The sequence below is a fragment of the Syngnathus leptorhynchus genome, chromosome 10 (assembly GCF_054491065.1).
Source record: "Syngnathus leptorhynchus isolate UIUO chromosome 10, UIUO_Slep, whole genome shotgun sequence".
NCBI classification, from domain to species: Eukaryota; Metazoa; Chordata; class Actinopteri; order Syngnathiformes; family Syngnathidae; genus Syngnathus; species Syngnathus leptorhynchus.
In genome coordinates, this window is record NC_141204.1 from 7,319,612 (window position 1) to 7,336,992 (window position 17,381).

The 17,381-nt window shown below is 39.0% G+C and overlaps 1 protein-coding gene across 3 annotated transcripts in view; it reads left to right on the forward strand.

Annotated features, from left to right (window-relative positions):
- The window catches only part of ercc6 (excision repair cross-complementation group 6), a 30,265-nt gene that overhangs the window by 3,783 nt on the left and 9,101 nt on the right, over positions 1 to 17,381 (forward strand). Inside the window, exons 2-7 of one of the 3 annotated variants that reach the window (XM_085922164.1) lie at positions 8,644 to 8,765; positions 14,896 to 15,086; positions 15,183 to 15,411; positions 15,633 to 15,753; positions 15,843 to 15,957; positions 16,171 to 16,858. In XM_085922164.1, coding sequence (XP_085778290.1) covers positions 8,686 to 8,765; positions 14,896 to 15,086; positions 15,183 to 15,411; positions 15,633 to 15,753; positions 15,843 to 15,957; positions 16,171 to 16,858 — 1,424 coding nt within the window. In that variant the 5' untranslated portion in view covers positions 8,644 to 8,685. Of the gene's footprint in view, positions 1 to 8,643; positions 8,766 to 14,339; positions 14,776 to 14,895; positions 15,087 to 15,182; positions 15,412 to 15,632; positions 15,754 to 15,842; positions 15,958 to 16,170; positions 16,859 to 17,381 lie in introns of those variants that run through there. The other 2 variants (XM_085922167.1, XM_085922165.1) reach the window with 2 other exon arrangements.

Sequence of the window (17,381 nt, forward strand, 5' to 3'; positions counted from 1 at the left end):
CTTTTCCACCTAAATCTCTACAAACAAGATAAACAGGCGCTGGAAAGAGTTAATTCTATTTCCATTAATTTAATAGGAAGAATTACGAATGAAGTTCACTGAACTAAGGTTTGACTGTTTATTTTGATTCATTTGATGATTGTACTTTTCTGTAGTTTCAAACTGCAAAGTATCCTCAGAAGTGGTTTTAGTAGTTTGGTTGTTTTGGCTGCAGCACTGTTGGATATTCTTGTTTACATCACCAATTTTTTAAAACTCATTCCAATAACGTCACAAAAACTACACTGAATCTTTCCTGACCAGAAAGCCGCATGAATCTGGTAAAGAGCCCAAGAGTAAAGCAGTATTATAAATTCAAACCCCATGCGTGTGGAACTAAAGGCACATGTGCACCTGTAACCAGAGTTTCAAGTGTATTGTTGCTTCTCATCAAAACTGTCACATCGATTTAAAATCACCCTATAGTGAAAAGTATGATAGTTCTCTGGAGTACATTACTTAAAGTGATGAGCGCCGGCAGCTACAAGAGTTTTGACAGTAGCGACATCAAGAAATTAAGTAAGATTGGCAGCTGGAAAAAGTCTTGCAACAATAACATACGTATCATAACATAATTCAGCAACAGATTATCAGTTTGCAAATGTTGACCACATGTTACATCAGTTACAGCAGGGCAACATTATCATAAACTATTTCAACAAGTATCCAGATATATGTTGCGGGTTATGTGTCCAGGTCACACAAAGGTAATACAGCACGTTAATATAAAACAATGAATGACACCCTACAAGCCTGTTTTTTTTTTTAGATTTTGACTTTATTTTGTTATAATAATTAAATACAAATCTTGACATTTTTTCGTTATTAAAGAAATGATTAGTTATTTAGGAATAATTAAATAACTTATGGGAAAAAAATCTAATTAGAAAAGAGTGCTATTCATATTTTACACACAACATTTAATGTACTTCTAAAGTGAAAGAGATCCAACTGGTGTTGTTGTGCAAGTGTAAACAGAAAGCTGCTAACCTAAATTTGGATTTTTCTGCATGATAACTCTTTTTGTCAACACATAAATCTTGCTAGTTTGACGAAAACAATGTGAGTGCCTGGGAAAGTCAAAAGAACACGTAGATTGGTCCAGTTTCACTTCTCTGACAGACTGATGGATTCGTTTAGTGTGGGGGAGTATAGAAAGGCATTTTTGATACCACTCACACGATGAATTTTAAAAGCCATTTCTGCTCGCTAAGTGAAAAACGAGGAGCTAAATGCGTAACATCGCTGTGATGTAGTGTCAGATTTATGGTTTGAGTAAATGGTTGGAAAAGCATGAAAGTCGCAATCGGTTTACTGAGCTATATTTTTTTCTTCTTATCAGGAATGCTTCTCAAAGTAAAATCTTTCCTATTTGGGCCTGAGACTTTTTTTGACCTTCCACAGTCTCTGAATGAAGGTCTTGGTCAACATTGTTTTTTTTGTGGCACATAGAGCTGGTGTGTTGGGATACTGATTTGTATTTTTTATTTTTGCAATACTTGGTTTGATAAAAGAATTATCCAGTACAGTGTTGCATATTTGTTGAAAATTTCATATTGTGTGAGACATATTCATTTTCTACTATTTCCCCTGTTTTGGGACATGGCTTGAGCTTGAGCTTGAGCTTATCCCAGCGGACTTTTGGTTGAGGGTCAGGGTACACGCTTGACTGGTTGCCACTGAATCACAAAAACAAATAATCACAGTTAACCTAGTGGGTTATTTAAAATATCCTTTAAATCATTTGTGCATGCTTTTGTGAAGTATGGATTTCTCAACAAATTCTTCATAAATTCAAATATAAATGATCATAAAAACAAGTCACTGAAAAGTTAGAACATTCATCTTTCTGTGCAGCCATTTGATTTCTCGTTACACTTCTCTATTTTGTCCAACAAAGATTCACTACATCTGTACTGAAGAAACAAATCACCTTAGAAAAAAAGCTCAACTTGGAAGGGAGGGAATATGAAAAAGTTTCTCAACCCAACCCCAAAGGATGGTCAGCTTTGTCTGGGAAAATACTTTTACTTTCTCAAGACATTTTATGTGAATCTATCAAAAAATATCACACTGGAGTCCACTTTGACATTATTTCACATTTTTTAAGATAACTTTCACCTCTTTAGCATCATTCTAAACCTTCACTCTGTGTTGTGCAAATCCTCAATGGACTAACCAGCGCAGTATGTGTTTAAGCAGGTTTTAACTTTGTTATTTTATCCCCAGTGAGGGAGAGAGGATGTGTTTTCAGATGTGGCCACAGGCATTGTGGGTATACTAGATGTTTATTTGTCTTTCTCATTGACAGAGGCTGTTATCAGCCAATTAGACTGAAGAGCATGTTCAACTTCTGCTCGAGGCATTTGTTTTGCCCACAGCAAACCTATCAATGAAACAAACACTTTTTGTGTTGTTTTTTTTTGAAGGCACAGGAAGTTTTTCTACTCTCCTTTTGGAGCAGGGAAGTTTTTAAGTACAATATAAGGTGTGCCATGCTCAATGTACATCGGGAAAAAAAAACATTACTTTATTCCCTCAGCTGTCCTCAGAGAGCCATCATGAGAGTTTTAGGGTTTCAGGGTTCATTGCCCAGCCCACCACATGCAACTTTGATTTAAATTGTGTTGTTTCGCTCTTACGCTTTCCACTGCAGAAGGCATCTGTTTTCTGACAAAAACTTGCTCATGGGAAAACCTAGATGAGAAAATGAATAAAGGATGAACATGAGAAAATATTGTCGTTTAATATTTTCTCAAATTATACATCAACTTAGTTCATCAATTATGGTGCGCCATCAGTTGTATTTTCACTGGATGTGGCAGCACTTCGTTTCGACGCAAAGCTGTGTATGTAGTGTATGCAATGAACGTGTGATGTCACAATCTGGCAAATCTTTCACATTTTAAAACCTTATAATAAAATAAGACTTATATATTTCTAATTCTGGTGAATCATGATGTTATTCCTTCCAAGACAAATGCATTTATAGGCTGTAATTGGTCATCATAAGTGTCCCTCATCCACAATAAAAAAATAAATAAAAAAAAAACAATTACTTCAGAGTTGATACTTAAGACCAAACAACAAACGGTGAAGAAGAATGTTGATCATGTGCTCGCACATAAACACAAACCAAACACTCTCTCTTAGACCTGGAGGCAGACGCAAGTTGCTTGCATTAGAAGAGGATGTTTAGACCTTGTCCTTGGAAACCCTTGAGGGAGATTTGCCAAGGCAAGACCTCACCGACCTCTAACCTCACGGAGGGCCTAAGAAAATACGGACCCTGGTGCACTGAAACCAAAAGAAATTGCACCAAGTATGTTTTAAATGGAGAATATGCTGAGTAGATGCTGCAGCAAGACAGGAAGGCAAAGTGTGGTCTTCAGTAAGTGTCAAGGATAATAAAGTGGAGCTTAAGAGGGTTTAGGTGCTGTTGGCGGATAACAGCAGGACAAATGAAGAAGACTTCTCTTAACAGCAGCACTTGACTGATGCCAGCTGAGTCAACATCATCCCCGCGGGAATTGAGGATACCTGCAGGAAGAGGAGCAGGAGGGAGGTTGTTGCTCTGCATGAGTGTGAACATTCCTTTTCATCACAGACGACACACACATACACACACACTCAGCTCTTGCTAATTAAGGTGGGACCTCCACTTCCGAGTGACCCCACTATGATTCATCCCTTGTTGCTACTAGAGCTGTAGCTTCAAAATTGTCACAATATTATTTCTGAGTGAGCAGAAGAAGGTCAATATTTATGTATTTGTTTCAAATTGTATCAGAAATTCAGTCCATCTGTTTTTTTTTTTTTATAGCATTTCTCCTGAATTCGGTCAAACTACTTGATTGATGGCCAATCACAGATGCAGACAATCACTCTATGCTATAATTAAAAGATGGACAGGAAACAGTACAAACTTCACAATTCTGAATTTTACATCATGACTCCTATCCTGTTCATGAGCCTTACTCAGAAACCAATAGCACATTCCCACGACTATTTTAGACTGCATCATCAACTCCCTTGATGGAAATCGAAGCCTGAGCTGGATTAATGGCTTCAATACAATAACTTTGCTCATTCTAGGTTTTCAGCAATATTCATGACGACTGGGAGGCAGACAGATGGATTACTCTGCTAACTTATTATTGGTTTTATTTTGATATTGCCTATATGTTGCAAAGATAAAAATTCCTGAAATCCACTCTTTATTTAGATTGAACAATGTCATTTCTGTCACTTCGTGGTGGCCTCTACAAGTGCAGTTTAGTTTAAGCAGAAGGCGATGATTCACGGCGGAAACGAACGCTGTGGGTGGTTGGAGTAGGATTCAAGGTCCAATGAGTGTCCAAAGCATCTTTACACTGTGCAGAAAGGCCAATGTATTGGCCGTCCTCATTTCTAAAGCTACATATGTACGCCCCCCTCAAAGCACACACCAAAAGACAGGCAGATGGAGTCAAGACTATTTGACTATTCCACTCAAAAGAATTAAGAAACATGTCCGACTTAAAGTGGAGAGGTTCTGGATTTGAATATCGGCTCTGATACTCCTGAGTGCAGTTACATGTTCTGACCTTGTTTGAGAAACATTTCTCCCGGCACATCAGTTTCCTTCCACATTTCAAAAATATGCTTTATGTTTATTGAAGAACAGGCTGAATTGAATCTATGAGCAGCATGTGGCATTTTTTTGTGGACATCACTCCTTTGTGTTCCACTGAACTCCCTAATTTTTCCCGTATGTCATTTCATTGAAGTAATGAAATATACACAGTAAACATTTTCATATTTTCTGTCAACTCAATGAAAAATGGGAAGAAAGAAAACATTCATAAAAATGGAAACATCTGCATGTGATTTCTATACAAGCCAGCAAACTTGTGATTTTTACTTGAAATATTCTACATCCCAAAAACAGATGTGTGATGTTCAAGCAGCTATCTTACACTTAAAGTTAACATGTCCTGCAAGGTGATCTTTAGTCAGCTTTGTTTGGAGGAATAACCCAACTTGATGTGCCAAATAGTTAAGAAATGTGATGACAAGACCAATAAACAGCAGCAAGGCTGACATTTAACCTTATATTCTGGGATGATTTCTGGAAATTGCTAAATGATATTTCTTGAGTTAAAGCTCCAGAGAGCATCAACATTTAGTTGTCAAAATGATGATAAACGGCACAAAAGTGAACAGAGCATATTCTGTTAGTCAGTCCCACAAGTACTGTAAATGTATTCTGACAATTACTGTCTGTAAATATAACAGACCCTCCAAATTCCCCAAAGTCATACAGTTAGGAATATAACCAAAACTTGTTGGCTTTTTATGACTTTATTAAAAGAAGAAGCCCTCACAAGTAGCGTTAAGAGAAGTATAATTCAAAGACGACAACAAGAATTTGAAGTTATGGACTTGATTAGACTCTAGCGTCACCATCCATTTATTTTTCTTTTGTGCTTGTCCTCTTGTCGTTCATGAGCTGGCGCCAATCACAGCTAATGGAAGTCAATAGTAGAATTTGTCAAGTACACTGGAGTCATTGCGCAACTCTTTGAAGGTTTTTGTCCGGGAAAAATTCATGTAGTTTTTGGCACATAACAATGGAAATAAACTGCAAGTAGTAAATGTACTCCAAAGTGAACCTTTTGCAGCAGGATTAAGTGCTTTTGTGCTTACATATTGTCCTTTATCCTCCATTTTTGCCTTTTAATTTACGTGGACATTTTTGGATAAAAAGTTCTTTCTTGCTGCCAAAAGGCTAATTTTGAAATCTAATTGTGTTTTCCTTCTAGAAGAAGTTTGTTGCTTGTTGGCTCAGTTTTCACTTGAACTTTAATGAGCTTGTTTCCTTCTGTGGAAGCCTGTGCATTGCCTTTTTTTTTTTTTTTTGGGGCTTGATTGTGCTTTATAATGTCATGGGAGGATTTGTATGACGTTAGAGGTTTTATTCTCGATGAAATATGCTGACATTGGTGTATGACAAGGCCCAGAACATTTCCTCCTCTCAATGTCACGTCCATTGTTTAACGTATACCACAGTGTCTTTATTTACTCCGTGTGTGTGTGCGGTGTGTGGATGAAGAAGGAATTCTTTATGTAAATCAGTGTTTTCTGCAACGAAATGTTTTAAAATGCACTTTGTAGAAAGCCAAAAGCCTTACATGGAACAAAAAGTAAAAGTTGTGCAATAAATACAAAAACATGTTGTTGTCCCTGAAACAATTTTCTTCCTCAGAAATACATCAAATGTTTTCCTATGTTGATCTGAGTTTTCCTGTTTTTCTTTACACGGTTTGTAAGTTCCTCATTCACAGTTTGGAGTTCCCCCCAGGTCACACAAAAAAGACAGATAACAACACACACACACCTCCTCCTTCTCATTTAACAGCATCACGACTCCCTTTAGGATTGCATGGCAGGAGGCAAAACGTGTTCAGCACAATAAAAATGTTCCCACACAGGAAACACAATAACCACTGAAATAAAGCGACAATGAAAGTGACATGACCTGAAGCGCGTGAGTAACTAAACATAGACCAGAAGCAAGTGACTTTGGGTCATGAGGTCCTGCTAGAGAAAGTTCACCGTTCTCAAAACTGAGATTAAAGATTATGACCTAAAACATTATAAATCAACAGAGGACAAATGATAGCCATTATTTCAGCAGAAATCCCATTTTGTGATAACAATCAATCATGAAAGTAATTGCTTCAGCACCTGGTTGCTAAAAAAAACATGTCTGACTTTGCGTAGGAGTTGGGGACGTTTCTCCTTCAGGGGCCATTTTATTATTAAAAACTCCTCCAGGGCCGTACTATATATGACATGAACAAATCTGACGACAATTAGCTTTACAGTGGTTCCCATTGAAATAAATCGAAAGGTCAACACTCCATTTCAGCAGCAAATTGTGCTCCATCCGCGTTCTTCGCGGAGGATAAATAATATATGTCTGTAAGTATTGCGATATTATTTTTTTGTAGATTCTTTGGCTTCCCTACACACAACAAAAGATTTTGTCTTTACGCCTTTGTACGAGGTGGAGACAAATATAAACAACGGAGAGAAAAGTGGGAACATTGAAGAAGAGGAAATATGCTGCAGTTAAAACTTCACAGATGAATCTCGTGTGTGTATGTGTTGAAGGTTGAACTGGTGGCACATAGGAAGTCGTGTAGGAAACAACATAATGAAGCTTGGGTCACCCCCCCCATCATCTCTTAACCACAAACTTTGTTGTAGGTAAAAATCAGCTGTTTTTATTTGATCTCTTTGTTCATTTTTTTTTTTCCACACTTGGTGTATATAATATCATACGACTTGTGTTTAATTCACCTTGCCTACATCAGTCCCCGATGTCCGATCAAGTTGCTCTGTCTACTCTTGGCTTCTTCTTTTATCACTTCCAGAGCCGTTCCTTAACTTTGCCAATGCTCCTAATTTATCTGCATGTGTCTGTCGTGCACATAAAGACACGGAGCTCAATCTTTATTCTATACTGCACGTGTGCTTTCGAGGGTCACTTGATGCTCACACACTCAGCGAGAGTCACTGAGCTTTTTATCCATATAAAAAACACAAGTAACCAAAGCCTGATGGTAGCCTGCAGAACCAAAATCAAAAGGCAACATTCATTATAAAAGCCCAATGACATCATTGCAGAACAACTTCATTTATTCCTTCAAATCACTTGGTTTGTTTTGCTTGATTGTTCATTGTTCTCCACACCTAAGATCTCCTTGTAGCTGGAAACGCTTACAAGCATGGAATTAAACAAGATCCATAGCCACTTTGTTTATTTTGGTTCAGAAATTTCTGGCCCGCTCTTTCAACAGCAGAATTTTCAACAGCACATAAGACAAGGCGTCACCTTTGTGTACATACTCGCATAGATTTAATCACATATCTCTGGGTTTAATTAATACAAACCCCAAATAAATCATTTCATCTACAGAATATGGAAAGGGTTAAGTATGTCTGGAGGGAGCAGTAAAAGAATTGCTACGTATGACTACTCCATGTACGGTAACCTCTAACTCCATTTGCCCTTTCAATGGGGGGGCATCTAATTTTGTTGAGTAAAAGTAGCAGAAGGCTGAAGCAGAGGGGCTCGCAATGAACAAAGCTCCATCTTAATTTACGACTCGCAGCACAGGGGGGCACAGTTGCACTTCCTTGACTGTGAGAGGTCGCCGGCCAGGGCTCAACACCTTATGATCCTTTCCAAAAGTAAATCAAGTGTGTCAAACTGTGATCAGCTGAGAGCCCTTCTTTGGGATCCCGAGCTTGCTTAACACACTGGAGGATTTTAATTTAATACACATAATGCCGTCTTGGCAAGAAATGAAGATTGGCTTCCTGTTCCCAGAACCTCCAGATCACGTCTCATTGCTCTTTGTCGTGAAGCAAGATGATGAGTTCTGAACTTGTGGCTTGACCTAAACTTCATCACCCAGCTGTCCTGATCGTGAATGCTTTTCACCTCTGCTACATTGTCCCAGCGTTGACGTATCTGTTATTAAAGTCTAAATCTTTTCATCCGTTACATCCGTGCATGCTTACGGGTAATAACATATTTATCTGTTTCCTAAGATCGGTGTCCTTCGGTGAACCCAAGATGAGCAGTTGAGCGGTATGCCACTTGATTCAGCTTCACACCAAATCCTGTTGTTGTTCTTCATCACAATGGTTCACGACCGGGACATGAAGAGTTGGTAGGTGAGCACAAGTGACCCAGCAAATCTGATAGTTCAGCATATTTTTCGAATGATTCTGCACATAAAACAATCGAAAATATCCAAGCGTTCATTTTTTTTTATCTGCAAAATAAAAAGTCAGCTTGAGAATTTTTGTATTTATGTTGAAGTAAGTGGAAAATCACATCTGAGCCAAGTCAAAGAGTAACATTGGGTGCAAGTTAATGTTTACAACTATAAATTGTGATTATACTCAAATTTTAATGCTGTCACCAAGCTGAAACACAAAAACAAATATAGGAATTGAATGGAGGACTGAAAAATTGTTTAAAATAGCAAATCACAAAAAACTAAGATAACATACAAAAATACCACTAAGGCCTTCGAAATCTCTTTACCAACTATCACTTTAAAAAAAAAACGACTTAAATTAACAAATGCTACCATCATGACCAACATTAAAATACATCTACCTAATACTGGAACCATAATTTCAATTTCCCATTCTGTCAAATGCATTTGGTCCAACAATTTGTCCTGCAAGTGACAGACAGAATGTATACATCACATGACAAGTTTGTGTAGAGGTTATTGCATCTGTTTATGATAGTATAACTGTCTAAAATCACAAACAGATGCACTAAGCGGCTACTGATGAGAGGTTAGCCCATCCCTGTAATCACTATCAGGTCCTCAGAGAGACGTTTTACTAACTGAGGCAGCAAAACACATGGGAGACATTAGCACTGCCATGCATGTACTGTACAATGCCGCCCAAATGTACAATGCTGTCATGTCGACGTGATGAAATTACACACGTGTTGACTTTTTCTACAGTCGGCTGCTTAAACAAAACATCCGTCTTACTTGTACTTTGAAGCGCTCCTACATAAATGAATAAGCACTTTTTAATGTGTGTGTAAAATTGACTTGTCACGAAGTAGAACACCCAAAGTGGAAGACAATCTGTTCTGTTGCTGGTTAACTTCCAAATTGTTCTGATTTCTAAGCAGTTTGCGCAAAAGAAAATAATATAAAGTGATGGAATTTGTTCCAGGCTCAGTCTTGCCATCATTAACTTTGCAAGGAAAGTAAATTGTTTACATTCCAAAGTGACTTTCTTTTTTTCTTTTAGAAAAGTTATCTACTGTCTGTACTACTTTAATAAACAAAATTTAAGACAACTTGTGAGTGGTTACAGACCGATACTGTCACCTGGTGGCTCTTGATAATAAACGGACATTCTCCCATGTTCAATTTCTGCTTCTTTGAATATCTGATTTTTTTTTTTTTTGTGGTCTGGTACCGTTCTTCTTTGGCATTATGAAAGCTAACAAAAAGTCAAAGAAAAAGTCAAGCATGTTCAGTTATTTTTTTCATAAACTCAAGTTTTGTGGCACGTCTTATGGACTTTTGCAAAAATTATACATATATATCCCCCATTCTGTCTCGACAATTATGATCAGGCCATGATGAGGATTTTTTTTTTATCAATCTAACAGCACTTATTTATTTAGTAAATTATACCATTTCAGACACGACAGATGGATCCATCTAATTATGCTGTAGGAAATAGCTCGTTCTGGCGGTTAAAGGGTTTGCTGGGAAGAAAGTGGGTGTTCAAGGGAAAAAAAATCACTTGGGAAATCATTTCCTAACACCAGAGAAAACAAGTGTGAGGGAAGTTAAATGCCCGTTGGCGTTTAAGACAAAATATAGTGGAGGTAGTTTGCAGATAATTAGGTACACATTTACAATTGAGGACATGCACAGGCACATACTCATGGATGGACAGACGAATCTAAAAAAAAAAAAAAAGTACTCAAAGTACTAAAATGCATTGGACGGATGAAGTTCGCGTCGTCTGCTTTGACCCTCATAAAATAGATTCATAATGCAGCATGTCATCCAAAAATGGGAGACGCAAAAGGCTCTTCAGAATAAAAATAAAAAAAATCCTCCACAATGCTTTTGCCTTTCGTCAAAAATATATCCTGAAGGCATTGGTCATATTCCAAACTGTTGATGAAGGCCATATGAGCAAAACTACACGCATGAGTTAAAACAAGGAACCGCCACTGATTAATTACTCCAAATACCACATAAAGTGTTGCATTCAATGCACATAAACATTATGCGTATTTTGGATCCATTTCTCTGAGAAGCAAAAGTCAGCGAGTACTGAGGACATAAACCTGTTAGTGTTAAGTCTTTAAATCTTGCTCCATGTGTTATTCTACTGTCAGGCTGGAGAGGAGCGCAACACGGCAGCGCTTACCCACCACACACCCTCTGGGAGGTGCACTCTACCCCCCTATGCCAAATAAATCTACAGTCCCCCAACATGGGTAGGGATTCATTACATGCACTCTTGTTCACACATAAAGGCACACACTAAAATGAAGATAGACAGTTTGGCAATTCACTACTCCTGTGAACGTTGTGCGGTCAATCAAAGGAGCTTCCCTGGTCATTACAAAACTTCAGTACCATGCTGTGCAAGCGTTAAATGTTACAATTGGGTAAATGTTTTCTTTTTACGTTTTACCTGTATCATACTGAAATGTAGATGCAAACACGTCAGTGATGTCTCGTGAATCCGAGAGAACAGCTCTCAGATGTTTGAGACAAATCAGTCAAGAAATCTGTCATCTCTGCATAAATTATTTTGCAGAACAAAAGGAAGAATTTTTTAAGTTTAAGCAAAGTGTGGAGAGTCTCTGTACCCAAACTCAAAGAGTGTAGTCGTGTGTGTTTAGTGGCCGTCGGGAATTTTACAAGATTCCTGAAGAAACAGTTCATTTCAGGGCCATCCCACCACCACCACCACCCTCTCGACGATTATGTTTCGATGCATGATGGCCACCGTAGCTGCTATAGATCTGTGTAGGTTAATCATTTTGATAACATTTCTTTTATCACTATAATGATAATACCAACTAGAATTTGCAATTTCTGGAGAAATTGCGTGTGAAGGCGAAAAGCTGAATTTTTTTTGGGGGGAATACTGTGGAATGATTTTGGAATGAGTTGAATTTCTCGAGAAATGTAGAATTTTGAGGTGAAAAACGGAATTTTGGGGAATTTGGTGGAATTTGGTGGAATTTGGTGGAATTTCAAATTTGAAAACGCGGAATTTTTGGGAAGTGGGAATTTGGGGAATAGCGTGGAAGAATATGAAGAGTTGAAAGCTGGAATGGGTTGAATCGGTTGAATAATGTGGAAACTAGAGGTGAAAAACGGAATTTTGGGGAATTTGGTGGAATTTGGTGGAATTTCAAATTTGAAAATGCGGAATTTTTGGGAAGTGGGAATTTGGGGAATAGCGTGGAAGAATATGAAGAGTTGAAAACTGGAATGGGTTGAATGGGTTGAAAAACGTGGAATTTAGAGGTGAAAAACGGAATTTTGGGGAATTTTTTGGGAATTTGGCGGAATTTTGGGGAAGTGGGAATTTGGGGAATGTTGAGAATCTTTCCCAATGTGATGTGAATGTGCTGAATGACGTGAATTTGAAACTGGAATGACGTGAATGTGAAACGTTGAATGTGCCATTGAGAATGAATGGGGAAAAATTTGTCGGGAATTTGGGAATTTTGCGGAATCGGAGAATTTTCGGAATACCAAAAATGGAAGCGCTCATCTCGGGAATAGTTGGAATGAGTGAAAAGTGGAATGGAGTGAATGGGTTGAATTGTGTGGAAGAAGAAGAAGGACAGAAATCGCGGAGAATAAAATAGAATAATAATAATAAAGTAAAAGGAGTAGAATAACATATGTGTGAAGGCCTTCGCCTTCACACAATAACTGTGATCACTTTGGTCACGGTCATCGTGATGTTTCATTTTCTTACCATTAAATTAACAGTAGCCTTGTAAAGTTACAATAAAGCTTGTGTAGTGCAGACTATTGAAAATGTGCTAGGACCAGTAGCTCTTTAATTCAAACAAATATAATGTAGAATGGAATGTTGGCCAATGTAGATCATTCAACACAGATCCCTTGAGACTCTTCAGATGTCTTTGTTTAACAAATATAGGTTTAATAATTTGCCATCAAACCTAATGTTAAGCAATGGAGTATGATGCTGACCACAAAGAGAGTTGGAATGGAGGAAAAGTTGACTGTGTGTAATGGAGTGCAGGATCACTAGAAAGGTGATCACCATCATCCCAAAACAAACAAGAAGCTTGCACAGCTACTGATAAAGCGGAATTGAGAAAGCAAAACATTACAGGAGCATTTGCACTGGGTTGAAATTCAGCATATTATTCTGCTGCTACAGACAATCCTGAGTGAGAACTTTTAGTGCTCATAATAGAATTTATATCTCAGACTGGGGAATCGGCTCACATTTCAACAAGACCATAAACTCAAGCAGCGTGCCAAGAAAATACAAGTACTGCTTTGGGAAAACACTGACAGTCCAGAAGCAAGATATTGACTTGACTCTGGAGATGTCTGAAAATGTACAAGCACTTACACTTGCCACTCTTATGTTTTCTGTGGACTTCAATGAAAACAATTCCAAATGTCTGAAAACCTTGAAAGCATGAGAAGGTTTGTAAGATAGCCATGGTACATAATATCATCTCTATTCCTTGGTTTTAAAAATGCTGAACAGATGATAAGTTTACATTCCCCCGCTGCATCTCGACCTTACAGTCACAACATTGTGAGGGTGTATCACCTTTTTTCACAACATGAGTGATTCATCAGACGTTTATTTTGACCCATTCTGACTCCTGTGTGGGTGGCTTTGTAAAAACAATGACCTAAAACAAAAACATGGTCTGCACATGAAGATCTTTCTGTGATAAAGCTAAAGCTCTTGCCCAAAAAAAAAAAAGGTTTCGTTTTATTTAGCATGTCCAGCGTTTTCATAACATGCTTTAAATCTTGCAACATTTTTCAACCCTAGATTGCTAAAAAGCCTCTTTCCTTTATACAACCCCCTAATGCAAAGCCAAGAAGATGTTTTAATTAAACCCACAATTTATTATTACAAAACCTTGGGAACAAACTTCCTGAGGCCCACAACTTCTTGGAACCATTGACATTTATATCATCATTGAAGTGTTGTCTTTTCAAACGCTTCCCATTATACTAAAAAGCTCGAAGTCATTTTCCTTCTGATTTGCTTGATTTCAAGGTTTTATTTTTTATTAGCAAAGACATTTTTGTTTTTTGCTTTCATCTATAGTTAGAAATTTGAGGTTTTAATTGCTTTTATGTAACTAGTTGGGTCTTCAAAAGTCATGCATGTCCACCCATCAGGTTCTGAAAATGTGCCCATGTGAGCTAATATTGCATTGTTACTTGTCTAACAGTATGGCTAACTTATTTATTTTTGAATTGTATTTTCCCATGAAGGGGCACATTGAGGTCACGCATGTCATCAACAACCAATATTTTGGGCTCATGTCAAGAGTGGTCATATTTTCCACAAATTCAATCACATGATTAAAATTAGAGCTACTAAGTGAGACAGTCATTTGTCTTTTTTTTTTTTTTAATAATCTCTTAGCCTGCTGTCAGTCAACTCCTAAGCGAAATAAAAAACAGTTTTATGGCGCCATCTGTCGGGCAAAAATAGAAGCAGAATCCACAACGCCGGTAGAGGGCGCTCTTGCACAAGTCAAGGGTGACATGCCATTCTCCAGCACCGGAAAAAGCTTTTGCAGCACGCCGATGTTGTGTAACTGCACGTTTTGTAAGTACGGTGTTATTTGTCTCTTGCGTGGCATATTTGCAAACATTCTTTGCAAGTTCGTCTCTTTTGCGGTACATTCTTTGTCAGTCATTCCCTTGCTCCCTTGGACAGCTGGAGAAGTAGCGTAGCGTAGCCGGCCGGCTAGCCGAGCTCATGTAAACAATGGACCGGTGTGATTGTTAGACCCATACCACACTGCCAGGTTTGATGAAATTGCTGTCTTCATTTGAAAGAAGTGTATTTCAAGTTAACATTTTGTGAGGCATGCATTGATTCCTGCATCGAAGAAGGGAAAACTATTGCATACGTGGACAGGTAAGCGTCAGATCGCTTGCTTACGAACGTCTGTTACGTGTTTTCAAGCCTGATCTCACAATAATGCTCAGAAAGCAAAAAGAGTAGCACAGCGTTATTAAATTGTTTGTCTATTATAAGTTGTTGCAGCCACATCACCATGCCAGTAGATGGGCCAGAGGACCAGGTCCCCTCCTCTCACTCTGGTCCAGCCAGTGCTGCTCTCACCAGGACAAACTCAGAGGAGAATGGAGGCTCAGCAGTTTTTTCTCAAGGCCCTGAGGCTGCGTCTCCATGCACAGTTGTCAACGAAGCTGAGGAGAGCAATAGTGGTGAGAGCTAAAATCTTCTTCACTCAGAAATTTTGCATGGAGATTTTAGTAAAATGATTGATGATGTTTCAAATGATCATCCACTGTTGCGTTCAGGCTGTAAGAGGTCCGGAGCTTTGCTGCATATCGACCGCCAGCGCATCCAAGCAGCGTCTGCCAGCTCCGGGGCTGACGAGCTGCTCGGTCTCGGCGTGGCCGTCTATGACCAGGATGTCCTGGAGCAAGGCGTCCTGCAGCAGGTGGACGAGGCCATCCAGGAGGCTAGTCAGGCTGCTGCAAAAGCAGAGGCTGCGAAGGAGTATGAGTCGGTGCTGGATGATGTCAGGTAAAAAAATAAATAAAAATGAAACAACCAGCAAATAGGGGTGCACACATACTATGACCGAATTTTAAAAATGAAACTGACACAAAAGAGCTCCTTGACTTAACGTTGTATCATCAGAATGGAGCTTGCATAACGTGAGCAGTAAGTTTAAATGATATCATTGATGAGCTGTCAATTTTATGAATATCATCTTTCTAATATTATTTCCATCTGACTTTTAGGTCTGCAGTGGTATCTCTGAAGCACATCAATAAGATCATTGAGCAGCTATCCCCTTATGCTTCATCAAGTAAGGACATTAGTAGGAAGATTGAATCGGTCAAAAGGCAGAAAGAAAATAAGGTAAATGTGTTTCAATTATATTTCCACTTGAATTTAATAGTGACTGTCATATTCAAAGGGGGTTTTGTTTGTGTGTGTGCGTGATTCAGGAGAAACAACTCAAGAAGGTCCGAGCCAAACAGAAGCGACTTCAAGCTATTTTGGGAGGAGAAATTGCCCAAAGGTTTGAAGATGAGCTTTTGGCAGAAGATGCAGAGGACACAGGTAATGACAAGAAGTGCTGATTACTGAAAAAACAAGTTACAACTCATTTATAAAAAAAAGTGAGAAAGAGGCTGGAGACGCTACCGTTTATATCCCAATCTCAAATTGTAACTTTGGCAAAACAAATGGATCATAAGATGATAATATCATTACATATTGTGTATAATAAATGTCTTTCAATATTAAGAAAAGCGTTGTATTGTCTTGTACCAGAGCCTGGTCCTTCCACACTGGGCAGCATGCTCATGCCAGCACAGGAGACCGAGTGGGAAGAACTCATCCGCACAGGTCACATGACACCATTTGGTACCAGAATCCCACAGAAGGAGGTGAAGAAGGAGCCGCGCAAACTCATGCTGGCCGAGAACTCGGCCTTCGATGAGTACCTGGCCGACCAGGCCAAGCTGGCGACTGAAAGGAAGAGGGCTCCTCATGTGAAGAAGAAGAGGAGTACTGCTACACACCAGCAAGGATCCAAAAGAAGCACTTCCTCTCCAAAGGACAAGAAAATGCGTAAGCGCATGCGAAAGCTCCAGATAACTGCTTTAAAAGCTCATCCCAAGGCCAGACAGAAATCGGAGCCACAAGCGCCAAAGAGAAAACGTCAAACCGAAGGCGACGAGGTTGACAGCGAAGGCTCCGAGTACCTGCCGAGCGACGAAGGCTTCGATCCCGAACAAGAGGAACGAGACGCCACGGAGGAAGGCTTTGGGGAAGACGGTGACTACGAGTTGAAAGCTTACAAGAGGAAAAATGGAGCGAAGGGAAGGAGGCCGGTGAAGAAACAGCTGAGCGATGACCAGTATTCCCCTGAAAGCTCAGATGAAGAGAATGACGCCAAAAGTAAAGAGAAGAAATGCAAAGATGATGGCGATGTGGAATGTTATCGACAGCGGATAAGGTAAAAAAACGTCACTGCTATAAACACTTCCCGTCTCTTTTTAGAGGTCAACCTTCAACCCCATCTGACCCAAACACTGCAAAAGGACGTCCAGTAAAAATGTTAACACGAATCCTTGCCTGTACAGTTGATGCAGATTTTAATGATGGCGATACTCAAATGGATTATTGCACTTTATATTATTTCCTGTGGCAACAATAAGCAGTGGTTCCAGAGGTCCTCCCTGTTGTTCTGTTGAACAAAGTTTCTTCTGCAAGTCTCTTTAGGAAAGTGGACAATTGGCATGATTGAGTCTCTTTAGTTTATACGGCATATGGACCGGCATCGTGAAAAAATGTGCTATTGTTGTCTGCATTAGTTAGTTGGTTTGTGCTGGCTGCACGGTGCCAGAATGGAGTTAATCCCAGATGAGATTGGCAGGCGTTTCTTGACGAAGCAAATTCACTCCCTGCTCCCCCCCCCTTCTCGATCTGCCCTAATTATCCTCCTGCATTTTTTTTTTTTTTTTTTTTATATAAGCGCA